A 17,928-nucleotide genomic window follows, 5' to 3' on the forward strand; every position below is an offset into this window, starting at 1 on the left:
CATCCGAAGAGTATCCCACCCAAACACATTTCCCATTACTCCACTTTTACCCCTGACGAATGCACCTAACCTACACATCCCTGGCCACTATGGGCAATTTACCTAACCTACACAACTTTGGACTATGGGAGGAAACTGGAGAACCTGGAGCAAACCCACGCAGACACAGGGAGAATGTGCAAACTCCACACAGACAGTCGCCTGAGAATGGAATCGAACCTGGGTCACTGGCACTGTGAGGCAGCAGTGCTAACCACTGAGCCACCGTACCGCCCTAAAAGGGACCAGTTAGTTAGAACATGGATCAGATTACCAAGGGGTTCTGTCCAAAGTAGATATGAGACCTGTCTCTGTATTCAAACTGTTGCAAAGACAAAATCTCAGTACTTTGTCATTGGCCAGTGAGTAATCATTAAGGACCTGCCTTTGCACAGAGAACTGGGGAAGACAGTACAGTACAGACAGCTATTCAGCCCATTACAATTAAAGTAGGTCTTGAAAAGAAACCCTGCTCTTTGCCGACAACTGTGCAAATCTTTCCCCGAGGTACTCCTCCACCTGTGGATACATCAGAGCTCAAATGTAAAAGAAAAAAAGTTACACAAGAAAATTAGTACAATAAGTACAATTTTCTTGCTTTTCTAAAGAAATCAAAGAAATTGAAAAAAGAACTGTGCAATTAATAAAAAGACAACTTTTGACAGTATATTCAATGTTTAATCAGGTTTTAAAGTCACATTTTTTGACTGATCACACCACATGACATTTTGAAATTGTGTGACATTGTTTCTTCTGGCTTTTTACTGTACGCAAACAGTTCTAATTTAAATTCCAAACCTAGATTCCATGCATCCTTTATTCCATTGCTACGTATTGTCGCCTACCTGCAACTTACAACAATGAACTACTGAAACCAAATATACAGCAGAGGCTTACAGTACATTTAAGGCTTTGATTTGTTTGTCCAGTTACGTTATTCCTCATGTCTTGCATTATTTATATACATTTCAATGTAATTCCAGTGTCACAATCATAACGTCAAATCACTGGTTATTGCAACTAAAATTAAATTACATCTGTTACTGTACAAAATACAGATGTGTAAATTTATGAAATTTAAATGGTAACAGATTTTTTAAGAAGTTGTTAAGTAATCAAGAATAAAAATAGTTATACTCACAAATAAAACACATTTCACCATTTAAAACATACAAATTAGGCAGTTATCACATCTAATCTCACCATTTTTGAAACAAAAAATATTTCTATAACCTTGCAAGACACCATATACAAACACTGCAATTTATGAAGATATAACAGTTATTTTAGGAATTGCAATTGAAAAGTATTATATTACCTACCCTGAAAACAATATACATTGAAACTTTAAAACAGTCAAAATAGTTCATAAATGTACACATTGGTGAAAAATAGTTTATGGCTACATGCCATATTCTGCACCATCAGGGATGTACTTGAGGTATTGTATCACATTTTTAACATGGAAAAAAAAACTCCACGCATATTGGAATATTAAGAACATTTACAAAAGAACTGTGTTCTTTAGCAAATAAGTGGAAAATGTATTTCCAAACTCACTGAGTTCTACAAATACTGAACAGTACTTTGAGGCAATGTTAGAAATACTAAGAATGCAACAAACATTTTGATCACTTTCTTAACATTGGGTTGGTCCTTCAAATGAAGGGCTGTTTCATCTACAAAGCCACAACCAATATGACATGTCATGCTGCATCAAACAAAAAATCCATTTTATGAGCTAGTTACAATACTCAAAACAGATAATTGTGGCAAATATTAAAACAAAATTCTATATCTCTGATGAATCAAGAAATGGAACAAACAAAACAGAATGACAGGATTGATAACCATTCAAAACTGCTTGAAAGTTACAGTAGATGAACATTATTTCATGTGCAAGGTATATGAATCACATGAATTTTTCTGGTATAAAAAGAAGTTTTGTTCATAGTTTTAAATAACTCAGCCTGAAAGTTGGTAGCTTCTGTAATGTTGAAAATTAGTTATCCAGTTAAAACCATGTGCAAATTACGTCACAGTTCTTCCATTCACATTTACTGAGAAAACATCCTTACAATAGTTTTCAGGAGATGGATATCTCGTGATCTATGAACTGTTTCAGTCTTTCCACATACTGTGCATAAAGCTCAATGTCATTGTGTCCTGCTCCCTCGACCCAGAGAGGTTCCACTGCTCTTGGACATTGCTCATACATTGCAAGGCCATGGGAAAAATCAATCACCTCATCTGCGGTGCCATGAATTACCAGCACAGGAGAAGATACCTTGGTGATCTTGTCAATGCTGAAAGAGATTTAAAAAATGAGAAATAAAAGGAATAATGCACTATTAAAACAGTAAAGGGGACTAGATTTCATTATAGATTTGTTAGACAGTCAAGTGTTAATGATGAATATTGCCTCTAGGCTGTGCTGGTACATGATTACAAAGTAATGCACAGCACACCATGCAGGGGACAAACAGGCTGTATATAAAGCAGTGGTCCCTTAAAAATGCACACATGGTGTGACAATTTCTAAGAAACCATACTGAGCAATAAACTGACTGGGTGCAGCAAAGGGAAATTAGAGGGAACAATAGTTAAGGTCAGGACAAACTAAAAAAAAAATTAAACATAATTTTAATTAGAAAATATACTTCTTAAACATCACTCAGTCACATCACTCTTGCAGGGGTCTGAGTTGTATGTTTATGCCTCAACTCAAACACTTGAGCAAATAATCCAGGTTGATATTTTCAATACAGTACCAAACACAACTCAAGACACTCTCAAGGCAATACTTATTGCTTAACCAACACCATCAATTACCTTGGTTATCTGTTTCAGTGCTGATTTTGGAATCTTATTGGGTGAAAATGACCTGTCTCGATTCTCTACATTTCAACGACTAAACTTCAAAGCTGCTTCATTTGCTGTGAGATTACAATGTCCTGCGGAGAGGTGCTACTTAATTGCAGTTTATTTGCTTTTGTTTTTGGATTCAAAAAGCTAATAGTTGGACAAAGCAAGGTATGCTTAATTTTGCAGAAAGCCTCAACAGATTTGCTCACTGAGCTGGAAGGTTTGTTTTCAGATGTTTTGTCATCATACTAGGTATCAACAGTGAGCTTCCGGATGAAGCACTGGTAAAGCCTGCTTTCTATTTGTGTGTTTGGGTTTCCTGGAGTTGGTGAGGTCATTTTCTATGGTGACATCATTTCCGGTTCCTTTTCTCAGGGAATGGTAAATGGGATCCAAGTCAATGTGTTTGTTGATAGAGTTCCAGTTAGAATGCCATGCTTCTACGAATTCTCATGCGTGTCTCTGTTTGGCTTGTGCTAGGATGGATGTATTGTCCCAGTCGAAGTGGTGTCCTTCCTCATCTGTATATAAGGATACTAGTCAGAGTGGGTCATGTCATTTTGTGGCTAGTTGATTTAATTTATCCTAGTGCCTAGTTTTCTGCCTGTTTGTCCAATGTAGTGTTTGTTACAGTCCCTGCATGGTATTTTGTAGATGTTAGTTTTGCTTGTTGTCTGTATGGGGTCTTTCAAGTTCATTAGCTGCTGTTTTAATGTGTTGGTGGGTTTGTGGACTAGCATGATGCCAAGAGGTCTGAGTAGTCTGGCAGTCATTTTCTGAGATGTCTTTGATGTAGGGGAGAGTGGCTAGGGTTTCTGGACGTGTTTTGTCTGCTTGTTTGGATTTGTTGCTGAGAAATTGGTGGACAGTGTTCATTGGGTACCCGTTCTTTTTGAATACACTGTATAGGTGATTTTACTCTGCTCATCACAGTTCCTCTGTGCAGTGTGTGTTGGCTCGTTGAAATAATGTTCTAATGCAGCTTTGTTTGTGGATGTTGGGATGATTGCTTCTGTAGTTCAATACTTAGTCCGTATATGTTGTTTTCCTCTAGCCACTGGTTTGAAGTTCCCCATTGGCTGTTCGCTCTACTGTGACATCTAGGAATGGCAGTTTGTTGTTGTGCTCCTCCTCTTTAGTGAATTTTACGCCAGTAAGGGTATTATTGTTGGTCTTGAAGATTTCCTCTAATGTGTTTCGTTTAGTGATGACAAACGTGTCATCTACATAGCAGACCCAAAATTTGGGTTGGATGATTGGCAGAGCTGTTTGTTCGAGTTTCTGCATTACTGCCTCTGCTAAGAACCCTGATATCAGAGACCCCTTGGGTGTTCCGTTTGTTTGTTTGTAGGTTTTATTGTTGAAAGGTGAATGGGTGGTAAGGTATAGGTCCACTAGCCCCACCCCCACCCCCCACCCTCCTCTAGCTTACCTCTCCATGCTTCAGGCTCACTGCCTTTATTCCTGATGAAGGGCTTTTGCCCGAAACGTCGATTTCGAAGCTCCTTGGATGCTGCCTGAACTGCTGTGCTCTTCCAGCACCACTAATCCAGAATCCACTAGCTTGACGATACTGTCCTTGCTGATGAAGTTAGTGGTGTTTGGTGTATGTGTCTTTGATTCTTCTAATAGTGTAGTCAGTGTTACATTGTGAGTAAAGATTTTTGGCGCAAAGTTTCCTGGTTGTATTTATGGAGCTGTTGTGGGTATCATTAATCATTTCTCGAAGCATTCTGCGGCCGTTTTGCTCTGTTATTCTTTTAGCCAGTGCGGTGTTAGGGGGAGGTTTATATTTAAGACATTTAGGTAGTACCCATTTCCTTAGGCATCATACAGGAAGTACAGCTGTTCACCGGTGGCACTCTGTCGGATGGCATTGGTTTCCCATTTTCGGGCCAGTTTTAGCGTATTGCGTCAATAGGTGTTAGCGAGTTTTGAGATTTGTAGTTCAAGTTGAGGTCCTGGATGTAGGTTTGCTTGCTGAGCTGGAAGATTCTTTTTCAGACGTTTCGTCACCATACTAGGTATCATCAGTGACCCTCCGGATGAAGCACTGGTGTTATGGCCCGCTTTCTTTTTGTGTGTTTGGGTTTCCTTGAGTTGGTGATGTCATTTCCTGTTCTTTGTCTCAGGCGGTGGTAAATGGAATCCAAGTCAATGTGTTTGTTCATCCGGAGGTTCACTGATGATGTTACTTAGTATGGTGACAAAATGTCTGAAAAACGAACCTTCCAGTTCAGCAAGCAAACCGACATTCAGAACCTCAATCCGAGTGACAAGTCTTCTCAAAATTCGCTAGCCTCACCAGAGTTAAATTACCTAATTTTTCAATGTTGTTAATACAAATTTCTATTTTATACCAGAGGGTGTATAATATCACCAATGGAAAAATGTAAAACACCAAATTCATTAAATATTGACATCCAATAAAGAACCCACTAGCTACATATTGAGTCCAACTTTTATTTTCTCTGTTTGCATGCTATGTTTGACATTCTGTTGTGACGCATTCCCTCCAGGACACCTTGGTTCACTCCTCCTCCATCTCCTCACACCCTCATGGCACCTTCCATGTTACAGCTGACCATTTACCTGCTGACTCCTAATCATCTAAGGCCCCAAATGTACCTTTCAGGTGAAGCAGCGACTTACCTGGACTTCATTCAATCTAATCTACTGCGTTTGCTGTTCAGTGTCATCTTCCCTTCATTGGGTGGGACATAGTAAAGGCTGGGTGAGCGCTTTGCAGAACACCTACATTCTGTCTGCAAAAATGACTCCGAGCTTCAAATTGCCTGCCACTTCAACACACCAGCATGTTGCACGTCAACATTTCTGTTGCAGGCCTGCTGCAATATTCCAGTGAGCCTCACTGCAAGCTCAAAAAACATCTCATTTTCCACTTGAAGATCCTGCAGCCTCTAGGATTCAACATCGAATTCAAAACTTTAGAGCCTGAATCCATCCTTCCATTTTTTTTTACTCACCCCACACCCGGTCATGCATGGGTTGCTTTTAGCACGTGACCCATTCTCACGTACTCCTAGGCCTATTATCACATTATAAGGGTTGCATTCGGTACATCTCATCCACTTTATCCTACTCAACTCTTATTATGACTTATTCAGCTTTTCTTCTGTCCTGACCAGGTATCCATAATCTCATTTACCTATCCCTTTCATGTCTCTCTCAGCTCCATCTTCAACTATCCCCCTGTCTCCCGCCATTCCAAACTTCAGATTCAGCATAAATACTACTGTTTCCTACTTACTAACAGTTCTGATGAAGAGTCACTGGACTCAAAGTATTAACTCTGCTTTCTTCCCATAGATGCTGCCAGACCTGCTGAGCTTCTCCAGCAATTTGTTTTTGTGACCCTTCCACAACTGTGCTTTTCTTCCCAGTTCAGATCATGAAGTTTGAATTCCAGCGCAATTATATACTGAATTCTCCCAGTTCAGTTTGTTTTTTGGCATCAACCTTTTGTTTTCATTGCAAAATGCTTAATTAACTTAATGCTGAACAGAGATTTTAGTGCTCCTGCCAGAGTTAGTTAATCTCTATTCTTCCACTACATAACCCACCAGCTCAGGATTTGAAAATAATGCATTACTGGAGTGCTCAATATCTATTGTCTCAACTTTTTAGGTCATTACTAATGACTGAAAGGGATTATCTTTACTGCATAAAATTCAATCCAAATTTCACACAAACATGGAAATGTAGAGGTCTTTGCGCACATCAAATGAAGAAGGAGGCTTATATCTGGCATGTACAATGTTTTCTTGTGTTACAAAGATGAAGCTAGGTTCCTTTAAGGTCAGAAAATTAACCTTAAGTCATTGGTTAATGAAGAAATGACAAATTAGAAGTGTTTCTAATTTTCAGGCTCTGGGCTAAATGCATTAAGTGAATGTCATTTTTTTATGATGTGGAGGTGCCAGTGTTGGACTGGGGTGGACAATGTTAAAAATCTCAACGCCAGGTTATAGTCCAACAGATTTATTTGGAAGTACTAGCTTTTGGAACACTAGCTGATGAAGGAGCAGCGCTCTGAAAACCTGTTCTTCCAAATAAACTTGTTGGACTATAACCTGGTGTTGTGAGAATTTTAACTTTGTCAATTTTTAAATAATTTATTTTGTGTCTGTGATACTGGACATAAAAGTACATACTGGATGCAAAACACGCCCAAATTTTCTGCAGCATAAGCAATATTTCACATTTCTTGGATTGTCACAATAAAGGTTATAGTTCCTCACGACCACGGTACTGGTTCAGCATCCCGCGGCAACAGTTTAAATTTTTGACCATGAAATGCTTCCTGTTTAGTGAACCAATTATTGATTTGTTACAATAATGACCTGAAGCAAAGAGTCTTACAACCACTACCTGTTCTTGTTTACAAAAACTAAAGTAACTGAGGTGGCTGCAAACCATTACATAGAAATAGAAAAAAAAATAGAATCACAGAATCTCTACAATGTAGAGAGGCCATTCAGCCCATCAAATCAGCACCAACCTTCCAAAGAGCAATCCACCTAGACCCCAGCCCCTACCCTGTCCCCATAATCCACATTTACCACCTAGTCTGCATATCCCTAGACACTACTGCGTAATTTAGCATGGCTAATCTACCTAGCATTATTTCATTTGACTGTGTGAGGAAACCAGAGCACATGGAGGTAACCCATGCACACACAGGGAAAACATGAAAACGCCACACTGCCAGTCACCCAAGGCTGGAATCAAACCCAGGTCCTTGGGGATATGAGGCAGCAGAGCTAACCACTGAGCTACTATGCCTCCCAGCAGAGCACGTAAAGAACTTAGTGGGCTGGATAGTAGCAGAAGGAACCATTTTATTAGGAGAAAGTGAGGACTGCAGATGCTGGAGATCAGAGTCAAGAGTGTGGTGCTGGAAAAGCACAGCAGATCAGGGCAGCATCCGAGGAGCAGGAGAATCGACACTTTGGGCAAACACCCTTCATCATGCTTATGCCTGAAATGTTGATTCTCCTACTCCTCAGATGCTGTCTGACTTGCTGTGCTTTTCCAGCAACACACTCGTGACATTTTATTTATTAGCAGACTTATAGAGGATTAGAGTAATATAAATCGTATGTTTATAATGCATGTTTATCACAGGGGTGTAACGTTGCAAAAGGAAGCCGATCACCCCATCACGTCTGCACCAACGCTCCAAATGAACCAAGTGTGGGGAATAAAATTTGTGAGGTACAAACTCAATTCTCCCTGTGAAAGTATGATAGAGTGGCAATAATAAAAATGTGGCTTCAAAATAGTGAGAGCGGAGTGTTTAGTATTCACATATACTAAGAGTACACTAAGCTAGGGAAAGAAAAAGACAAGTTGATCAGCAGTACTGAATAAGGAAGATATGGTAATGTTGGAAAGAGAGGATATCCTTGAACAGGCAAAAATGAAAGCCACTTGGCTGGAGTCGTAGAACAAAAAGGACACGATCGCATTACTCAGGTATTGTGTGTTGTGAATTGAGAGAGAGAAAAAAAGATAGAGCATCACATATCTAAGAAATCATAGATGTGCAAGATCTGAGCAGTATCTGGCTGAATATGGTATCCACAAACACAACGGAAGTCAATAGGAATCAAGGGTTGATAGGTGTGATTCCAACCAATCCTAAAGGAAGATGGTTGCAGTTGTTGGAAGGCAATCATCTCAGTCTAAGAAATCATAGCAGTAGTGCATCAAGATAATATTCTAAGACCTACCTTCATCTGCTTCAATAATGACCTTCCCTCCATCAGGTCAGAAATGGGATGTTTGCTGATGATTGCACAATGATTAGCACTACTCATGACTCAGTAGACACTGAAGCAGTCTGGTTCCATATGCTGCAAGCTGTGGACAACTCCCAGGGTTGGGCAGATAAGTGGCTGTTTCCTCCCACAGTCAAATGAAATAATATTCATGCCATAAAAGTGCTAGGCAATGATCATCAACAACAGAGAATCTAACCATTGCCCACTTTCAATGGCATTACTATTGCTAAATGCCTGACTGTCAATATCCTGGGGGTTGCCATTGAGCAGAAGCTGAACTGGACCAAACAAAATTCGTCCTATTCTTGGGAAATAGGGTAGGGTAGGTGACCAAAGTGACATTGGGGGAGCACTTTGGGATCAGTGACCATAGTTGTATTAATTTTAAAATAGTTATGGAGAGGGACAAAACGGTCCGCAGGTTCAAGTTCTGAATTGGGGCTAGGCGAATATTAGACAGGAGCCTCCAGGCTTTGATTGGAGTAGTTTGTTTGCAGGCAAAGAGATCTCTGGCAAGTGGGAGGCCTTAAAAAGTGAGATAGCTAGAGTTCAAAGTCTATGCATTCCTGTGAGGGTGAAGGGCCAGGAATAGAGAACCCTGGAGGACAAGAGATATTGAGGCTTTGACCAGGGACAAAAAAAAAAGGTGTGGCTCAGGTACCGGGAACTGGGATCAAGGGAATCCTTGGAGATATAAAGGAATTTACTGAAGGAAGAAATCAGGAGGGTAAAAAGGAGGCGCGAGATAGCCTTGGCTGAGAAGATTAAGGTGAATCCAGAGGTACTTTAAGTATATTAAAGGAAAAAGAATGACTAGAGAGAGAATAGGGCCGCTCACGGACCAAAGTGGACATGTGTAGAACCGCAGGAGATGGGCGAGGTTCTCAAAGAACATCTCTTCTCAAAGACAAAGACTTGGGAAAGTTAGTGGTGATATCTTGGGAACAGTCCATATCACAGTAGAGGTGGTATTAGATGTATTCAAATGTATGAAAGTGGATTAATCTCCTGGTCCTGACCAGATATATCCAAAAACACTGCAAGAGGCTAAAGAAGAAATTGCAGGGGCCCCCGCTGATATTTTTGCATCATCATTAGCCACAGGTGAGGTCCCGTAAGATTGGAGGGTAGCGACAGCTGTGCCATTATTCAAGAAGGGCTTCAAAGAAAAGTCTGGGAACTATAGACCAGTAAGCTTAGCATCTGTGGTGGTAAGTGACTTGAAAAGATTCTGAGGGATAAGATGCACATGCATTTGGAAAGGCAGGGTTTGATGAGGAGTAGTCAGCATGGCTTTGAGAGTGGGAGATCATGACTCATAACTTTGTTAGAGTTCTTTGATAAAGTAACCAGGAAGGTTCGAGGGCAGAGCAGTACACATAGGCCTTACTAAAATCCATGTAGACTTTGTTAGGGCTCCACGTGGTAGGCTGTTCTGCAAGGTTAGATCATATGGAATCCAAGGGGAGCTGGCAAATTGGTTACAAAATAGACGGTGGTAGGAAGCAGAGGGTTTCAGTGGAAGGGTGCTTGTCAGACTGGAGGCCTGTGACTAGTGGAGTGCCTCAGGGGTTGGTGCTGGGCCCATTACTGTTTGTTATCTAGATCAATGCTTTGGATGAGAATGTACAAGACATGATTAGTAAATTTGTTGATACACCAAAATAGGCAGTATAGTGGGCAGTGAGGAAGGTTATCAGAAATTGCAGGAGGACCCTGATCAGCTGGGGATGTGGACCAAGAAATGGCAAATGGAGTTTAAAATAGATAGTGTCGGAAAAGATCTGCCACCCTGCCAACCCACAATAGGCCCACAAAAGCAAAATTGGCCAAACTGTACCAAAGCTGAAAATGTGTTGCTGGAAAAGCGCAGCAGGTCAGGTAGCATCTTAGCCGGCTGGACAAACTTTCCTCATTCCTGAAGAAGGGCTTATGCCCGAAACGTCGATTCTCCTGTTCCCTGGATGCTGCCTGACCTGCTGCGCTTTTCCAGCAACACATTTTCAGCTCTGATCTCCAGCATCTGCAGACCTCACTTTCTCCTCAAACTGAACCAAAAAACACCCAGAATGCCTCAGCATGGACCAAGCAGGCTGACAAACGAAACTAGACAGTACTCGTAGACAAATGAATACACCTCAAGCACCCACTAACAACGACAGAGCACCACAGCTATCCCAAAGCCCAGAGGGCAGTTTCACAACCCAGCAACACCAAAGCCACACAAAGAACAGGTCAGACAGAGAGGCACCAGCAACAGCACTACACCAGGACAGGACAATGGAAGCACCTCACCGCTTCAGAGGAGACATTAGTACCTACCTACGAAGAGGAATGGGAGCTCTGGACCCATCGACACAGCCAGAATGTTGTTTTGTGTAGAGAATTAGGACATTCCTCTGCTAACAGTTTTCCGATTAGCATCATTGTAACTAGATTACTCCACTTCCAGATACGTTATATTTTGCCCCATTTCTAATTGGCCCTATTGTACAGGATTGTTATAAAAACTGGTTTCTTCCTCAGCTCGAGGAAGAGAAATTCTCGGCTACCTGGGCAGACTGTCTGTGCTGTTTCAGATTAGTCAATTTCTCTTCAGCGATATCGCTTGTAATAAGCAGCATGTCAATTTCACCTGGTCTGGTTTGTGTGGTCTCTACTTTTTTGGGCAAATTTATCTGACATAGTGTGAGGTCTTGCATTTTGGAAAGTCAAATCAAGGTGAGAGTTTCATGGTGAATGGTAGGGCCTTAAGGAGTGTAGTGGAACCAAGGGATCTTGTAGTTCAGGTGCAAGGTTCTCTGAAAGTGGAGTCACAGGTATACAGGGCAGTGAAGGAGGCTTTTGGCACACTGGCCTTCATCAGTCAGGGCTTTGAGTATAGAAGTTGGGAAGTTATGTTGCAGTTATACAAGACGTTGGTGAGTCCGCACTTAGAGTATTATGTTCAGTTTTGGTCACCTTGTAATAGGAAAAATGTTATTAAACTGGAAAGAATGCAGAAGAAATTTACAAGGATGTTGCCTAGACTCAATGACCTGAGCCATATAGTGAGGTTGGACAAGGTAGGACTTTTGTTTAGAGCATAGGAGACTGAGAGGGGACCTTATAGAGGTGTACACGGTCATGAGAGGCATCCATAGGATGAATGCACACAGTCTTTCTCCCAGGATTGGGGAATCAAGGACATCAGTTTAAGGTAAGATGTTAATGATTAATAGGGAACCTAAGGAGCACCTTTTTTTACATAGAAAGTGGTACATATATGGAATGAGCTGCCAGTGGAAGTGGTTAAGGTGGGTACATTAACAACATTTAAAAGGCAACTGGACAAATACATGGATAGGAAAGGATAAGGATATGGACCAAGTGCTGGGAAACGAGGTTAGCATGGATGGACATTTTGGGCCAAAGGGCCTGTCTCCATGCTGTAAGACTGACTCTATACAAACACTGCAGCACAAAAATCAGTTCGAAGCTAGAAATTCCGTAACTAGTAACTCACTTCCTGTTTCCCTAATGTCCACCATTTACAAGGCACACATCAAGTGTGGTGGAATAATTCCCACTTGCCTGGATGAGGGCAGCTCCAATAACACAAGAAATTCAACACAATCCAGGACAAAGCATTCTATGTGATTATTTGGCACCTCATCCACTTCCTTCAACATTCATTCCTTTCATCATCAATGCAAACCATGTGCAAATTCACTGCACAAACTTACTGAGATTCCATCCCAATCAACGAACACGATTAATTGCAAGTTCCTCTTCAAGTCACACACCATCCAGACGTGGAACCATATGACCATTCTTTCACTGTCACCAAATCAAAATCCTGGAATTTCCTTCCAGCAGCACAGAGGATTTCTCCCAAGCACTGCAGCAGCTCATGAAGGTTGCTCAACACAACATTCAAAAGGAATTAAGGATAGGCAACTAATGTTAACCTAACCAATGTTGCACAGTTTCATGAATTCAAAAATGGAGAAAGAGCTGGTTTCATATACAAGATAAACTCAAAGGGAAATTAAAGCAAATAGGAGTGAAACTAGTGGAACTCTAATTCGGGACTGGGTCAGGGTGGCTGGGGAAAAACAAGAGAATCAGCAAACACAGCTGAACATATGACTTCAATTAGGCCCTTGCACTTCTTTGTGAAAATAGATAAAGTATTAATAATAGTGGGAAAAAGCTGAGCACTGTCTCTAGCATGCCCTTACAACACAGGGTGGTTTTAGCAACAGTGTTAAAGGTGAGCTATTTGGATTTTAGATTAGATTAGATTACTTACAGTGTGGAAACAGGCCACACTGACCCATTCCCCTACATTTACCCGTGCACCTAACACTACAGGCAATTTAGCGTGGCCAATTCACCTAACCTGCACATTTTTGGACTGTGGGAGGAAACCAGACCACCCGGAGGAAACCCACGCAGACACAGGGAGAATGTGCAAACTCCACACAGTCAGTCGCCTGAGGCGGGAATTGAACCCGGGTCTCTGGCGCTGTGAGGCAGCAGTGCTAGCCACTGTGCACAGTGCACACTGTAATGTAATCTAATCTAACCAAAAGGTGGTGAGTCACTTGACTAGAAATGTTACTTAAATGTCAAAAAGCATGCAATTATAATGCAAGAAATACATGTCTCAAGGTGCATTGCATGGTTCTTCATGGTGCGTCATTTTCTAAAATGAATTATACAGAAAGGAGCTCAGTGTTATGCCCTGTAATACACATTATCTTACTTTTAACTTATGTAGTTTAATTATCATCTTAAGTAAACTCAGACTGTGGTAAATAAGAGTTCAATTATTTGGTGAAGAAATCACGTAGGAGTAGTAGCTTTTCTGGTTGCAGGACAGAGTACAAGAGGAATTGTCTGGCTTTCATTTTTCTTTTCTCTTCCCTCCCACCACCCCTCAGAGTTATTGTTATCATCAACATTTAACAAATGGATCCTGATTGCCTGCATTCTTTTAATAAATTATCTTCGGTAGGTGGGAGAACGTCTCTGTTCATTTTAAGCAACTATCTTGCAGAAGAAAAACACCCATTAGAAGAATTGTTTGCATTTGATTCAAACAATGGAACAAGAATGCCTAGAATAGATTTGTGTGCCTATAATTTTGACTCAGAGGGCAAGACCAAGTGCATGCTATGATGGAAAGAACATCATTTCGTGTAACCAAATAGAAAGAGAAATGGACATAAAGCTGTAACAAATGTTACATTACAGAGTTTAACCTCACAAGTTCACGGTTAGTTGGACACTTTAGGAGATGGTTGTTTTTGTAAAGTAGCATTAACAGGCACAAGACTCTCAGCACTGGGCCAGCCATAAGATCAGAGAACACTGGAGTCCCCACCTAAATCAGAAGGCCTGGATTCAAGTCTCACCTGTTCCACAGGTGTGTCGTAACATAGGTTGGTTAAAATATCTCAAAGCACTGGCAATTTGGCACAGCATCTGGTAATATTGGGATGCAGCTTCTGATTGTCAAGCTGTGGTAGTTATTTTAGCAAATAGCAAAATTGGGAGCTGGGAACCATGATTTGAGATTTTTGGAATGAATGATCTGCTGTTAGCCCAATTCAAACCATCGGGTCCCAAACCACAAACTTTATGGTCAGTCAGTCAATCTCTGGACATCTTCAATCCTCAAAACAATCACCCTAAACTTCCTTCCCCAATGTCTGCTGATGCCTGACATGATATTCCTGGTAAAGCATTAAAACACAAATTTCATATGACTAAAAATTATAAATTGGGCAGGCTCAACTTCCATAACCTGGACCATAAGAAATAGAAATAGATTTCTTAGATTCCCTACAGTGTGGAAACAGGCCCTTCAGCCCAACAAATCCACACCGACCCTCCAAAGAGCAACCCACCCAGACCCATTCCCTTACATTTACCCCTGCACCTAACACTACGGGCAATTTACCATGGTCAGTTCACCTAACCTGCACATCTTTGGATTGAGGGAGGAAACCAGAGCACCCGGGGGAAACCCATGCAGACACGGGGAGAATGTGCAAACTCCACACAGACAGCTGCTCGAGGTGGGAATTGAACCCGGGTCCCTGGCACTGTGAGGCAGCACTACTAACCACTGAGCCACCGTGTCGCCCCAATAGGAGAAGGCTGTTCTGCCCTTTTGAGCCTGCTCTGCCCATTCAATAGGATCATGGCTGATCAGACACTTCTCATGTCCATTTTCCTGCCCTTTTCCTCAATCTTGATTCTCTTCCTGATCAAGAATCTATGTCAGCCTTAAATACACAAAGAGGAGAAAGTGAGGACTGCAGACTGGAGATCAGTCAAAAAGTGTGGTGCTGGAAAAGCACAGCTGGTCAGGCAGCATCCGAGGATCAGGAGGGTTGATGTTTCAAGCATAAGCTCTTTATCAGGAATGAGGGAATGCCCAAGGGGGCTGAGACATAAATGCGAGGGGGTGGGGGGGGGGGGGGGGCTGGGGCTGGGAAGGAAATGTAGCTGGGAATGCATTAGGAAGATGAAGGTGGGGGGTGGTGGTGGTGATAGGTCAGAGCGGAGGGTGGAACAGATAGGTGGGAAGGGAGATGGACAGGTAGGACAATTCAAGAGTGCGGTGCTGATTTGGAGGGTTGGATCTGGCATAAGATGGGGGAAGGGGAGATCAGGAAACTGGTGAAATTGACATTGATTCAGTGTAGTTGGAGGGTCCCAAGGCGGAGGATGAGGTGGTCTTCCTCCAGATGTTGGGTGGCTAGAACTTAGCGATAGAGGAAACCCAGGACTTACATGTCGTTGGTGCAGTGGGAGGGGGAGTTAAAAAGTGTTCAGCCACAGGACAGTGGGGTTGATTGGTGCATGTATCCTGACGGTCATCTACCAATCGCATTCCCAGCTCACCTTCCCCCAGCCCCATCCCCTCCCCTCTTAGCCCCTTTGGGCACACACCCCACATTCCTGATGAAGAGATTTATGCTCAAAACGTTGACTCTCTTGCTCCTCAGATGCTGCCTGACCAGCTGTGCTTTCCCAACACCACACTTTTTGACTTAAATACACAAAGACTCTGCCCTCAAAGCTCTCTATGGCAAGGAGTGCCAAAGGCTCCCAACCCTCAGAAATTCCTCATCTCAATTTTAAGTTGATGCTCTTTAATTCTGAGACTATGCCTTTGATCCTAGACTTACCCATAAGAAACACCCTCAGCATTTACCCTGTCAAGCCCCTTAGAATCCTGTACATTTCAACTCAATCACCTCTTATGTTTCTACACCCCAGTGAGTACAGTCCCAAACTGTTTAACCTTTGCGCATAAGACAATCCCTCCAAACTGGAAATAACCCATGCAAATGTTCTTTTAACTGCTTCCACTGAAATTGTATCTTTCCTCAAATAAAGGGATCAAAACTGCTCTCAGTACTCCAGATGTTGAGTGATCAGCACCTTATACAGTTGCAATAAGACTGTCCCTACTGTTATACTCCAACCCCATTGAAATATGAGCCAAACTTCCACTAGCCTTTCTGATTACTTGCTGCACCTGCGTGCTAGTTTTCTTTTTGTGCACGACTACCCCCAAATTGCAGCTTTCTACAGTTTTTCTCCATTTAAGTAATACTGTTCTCTTGTTCTCCCTTCCAAAATGAACAACTTCATCTCTTCTCACATTATACTTCATATGCCAACTTTTGGCCCACTTTCTTAACCTAGCAATATCTCTAAATTGTATCCTTCTTGCAACCTGCCATCCCACCAGCTTTTGTGTTTCATCTGCAAAATTTGGCTACAGTCCATTCACTTCCTTCCCCCAAATCATTAACATGTATTGTAAATAGTTGCAGTCTCAGTGCTGGTCCCTGTGGAACCCCACTGGTCACAGGTTGTCAACCTGAAAAAGGAATCTTCATCCCAACTCATTGGTTTGTGCCCATTAGCCAATTCTCTATCTATGCCAATATACTACTGCCAACACCATGGAGTCTTACCTTGAGTTACCCTTTTGTGAGGAACCTTTTGGATGCCTTCTGGAAGTCCAAATACAACACATCTACTGACTCCTATCTATCCACATTGGATGAGACTTCCTCGAAAATAATAAATTAATCAGATATGATTTCCCTTTCATAAAGCCGTGCTAACTCTGCTTGATCAGATCATGATTTTCCAAATGTTCCACTATTATTTCCTTAATAACAGATTCCAATTATTTTTAACAATAGATTTTAGACTAATAATGTTTAGGCTATTTTAGGCCTATAGATACCTGCATTGTTCTCCACTCCCTTTTTGAATCAGGATGTCACATTGGCAGTTTTTTTTAATCCTCTGGTACTTCAAGAATGGGGATTTTTGGAAACCTATAAATAATGCATCCATTATAGAACATAGAACATAGAAGAATACAGCGCAGTACAGGCCCTTTGGCCCTCGATGTTGCGCCGATCCAAGCCCACCTAACCTATACTAACCCACTATCCTCCATATACCTATCCAATGCCCGCTTAAATGCCCATAAAGAGGGAGAGTCCACCACTGCTACTGGCAGGGCATTCCATGAACTTACGACTCGCTGAGTGAAGAACCTACCCCTAACTTCTGTCCTATATCTACCCCCCCTTAATTTAAAGCTATGCCCCCTTGTAATACCCGACTCCATACGCGGGAAAATGTTCACACTGTCAACCCTATCTAACCCCCTAATCATCTTGTACACCTCAATCAAGTCACCCCTAAACCTTCTTTTCTCTAATGAAAACAGCCCCAAGTGTCTCAGTCTTTCCTCATACAATCTTCCTTCCATACCAGGCAACATCCTGGTAAACCTCCTCTGCACCCGTTCCAGTGCCTCCACATCCTTCCTATAGTATGGCGACCAAAACTGCACACAATATTCCAGATGCGGCCGCACCAGAGTCTTATACAACTGCATCATGACCTCAGGACTCCGGAACTCAATTCCTCTACCAATAAAAGCCAGTACGCCATATGCCTTCCTCACCGCACTATTTACCTGGGTGGCAACTTTCAAAGATCTGTGTACATGGACACCAAGATCCCTCTGCTCATCCACATTACCAAGTATCCGACCATTAGCCCAGTACCCCATCTTTTTGTTATTCTTCCCAAAGTGAATCACCTCACACTTAGCTACATTGAATTCCATTTGCCACCTTTCTGCCCAGCTCTGCAGCTTCTCTATATCCTGCTGTAACCTGCC

The 17,928-nt window shown here is 41.9% G+C and overlaps 1 protein-coding gene across 1 annotated transcript in view; it reads right to left on the bottom strand.

Moving 5' to 3' along the window:
- Positions 1 to 695: 695 nt before the first annotated feature.
- Positions 696 to 17,928, bottom strand: part of abhd17c (abhydrolase domain containing 17C, depalmitoylase) — a 76,792-nt gene continuing 59,559 nt past the window's right edge. Inside the window, exon 3 of the mRNA XM_043677618.2 lies at positions 696 to 2,345. Coding sequence (XP_043533553.1) covers positions 2,126 to 2,345 — 220 coding nt within the window. The 3' untranslated portion in view covers positions 696 to 2,125. The remainder of the gene's footprint in view (positions 2,346 to 17,928) is intronic.

Source organism: Chiloscyllium plagiosum, unplaced genomic scaffold (genome assembly GCF_037043375.1).
Source record: "Chiloscyllium plagiosum isolate Xiang-an unplaced genomic scaffold, Cpla_swu_hap1 HiC_scaffold_39, whole genome shotgun sequence".
Classification (NCBI taxonomy): Eukaryota; Metazoa; Chordata; class Chondrichthyes; order Orectolobiformes; family Hemiscylliidae; genus Chiloscyllium; species Chiloscyllium plagiosum.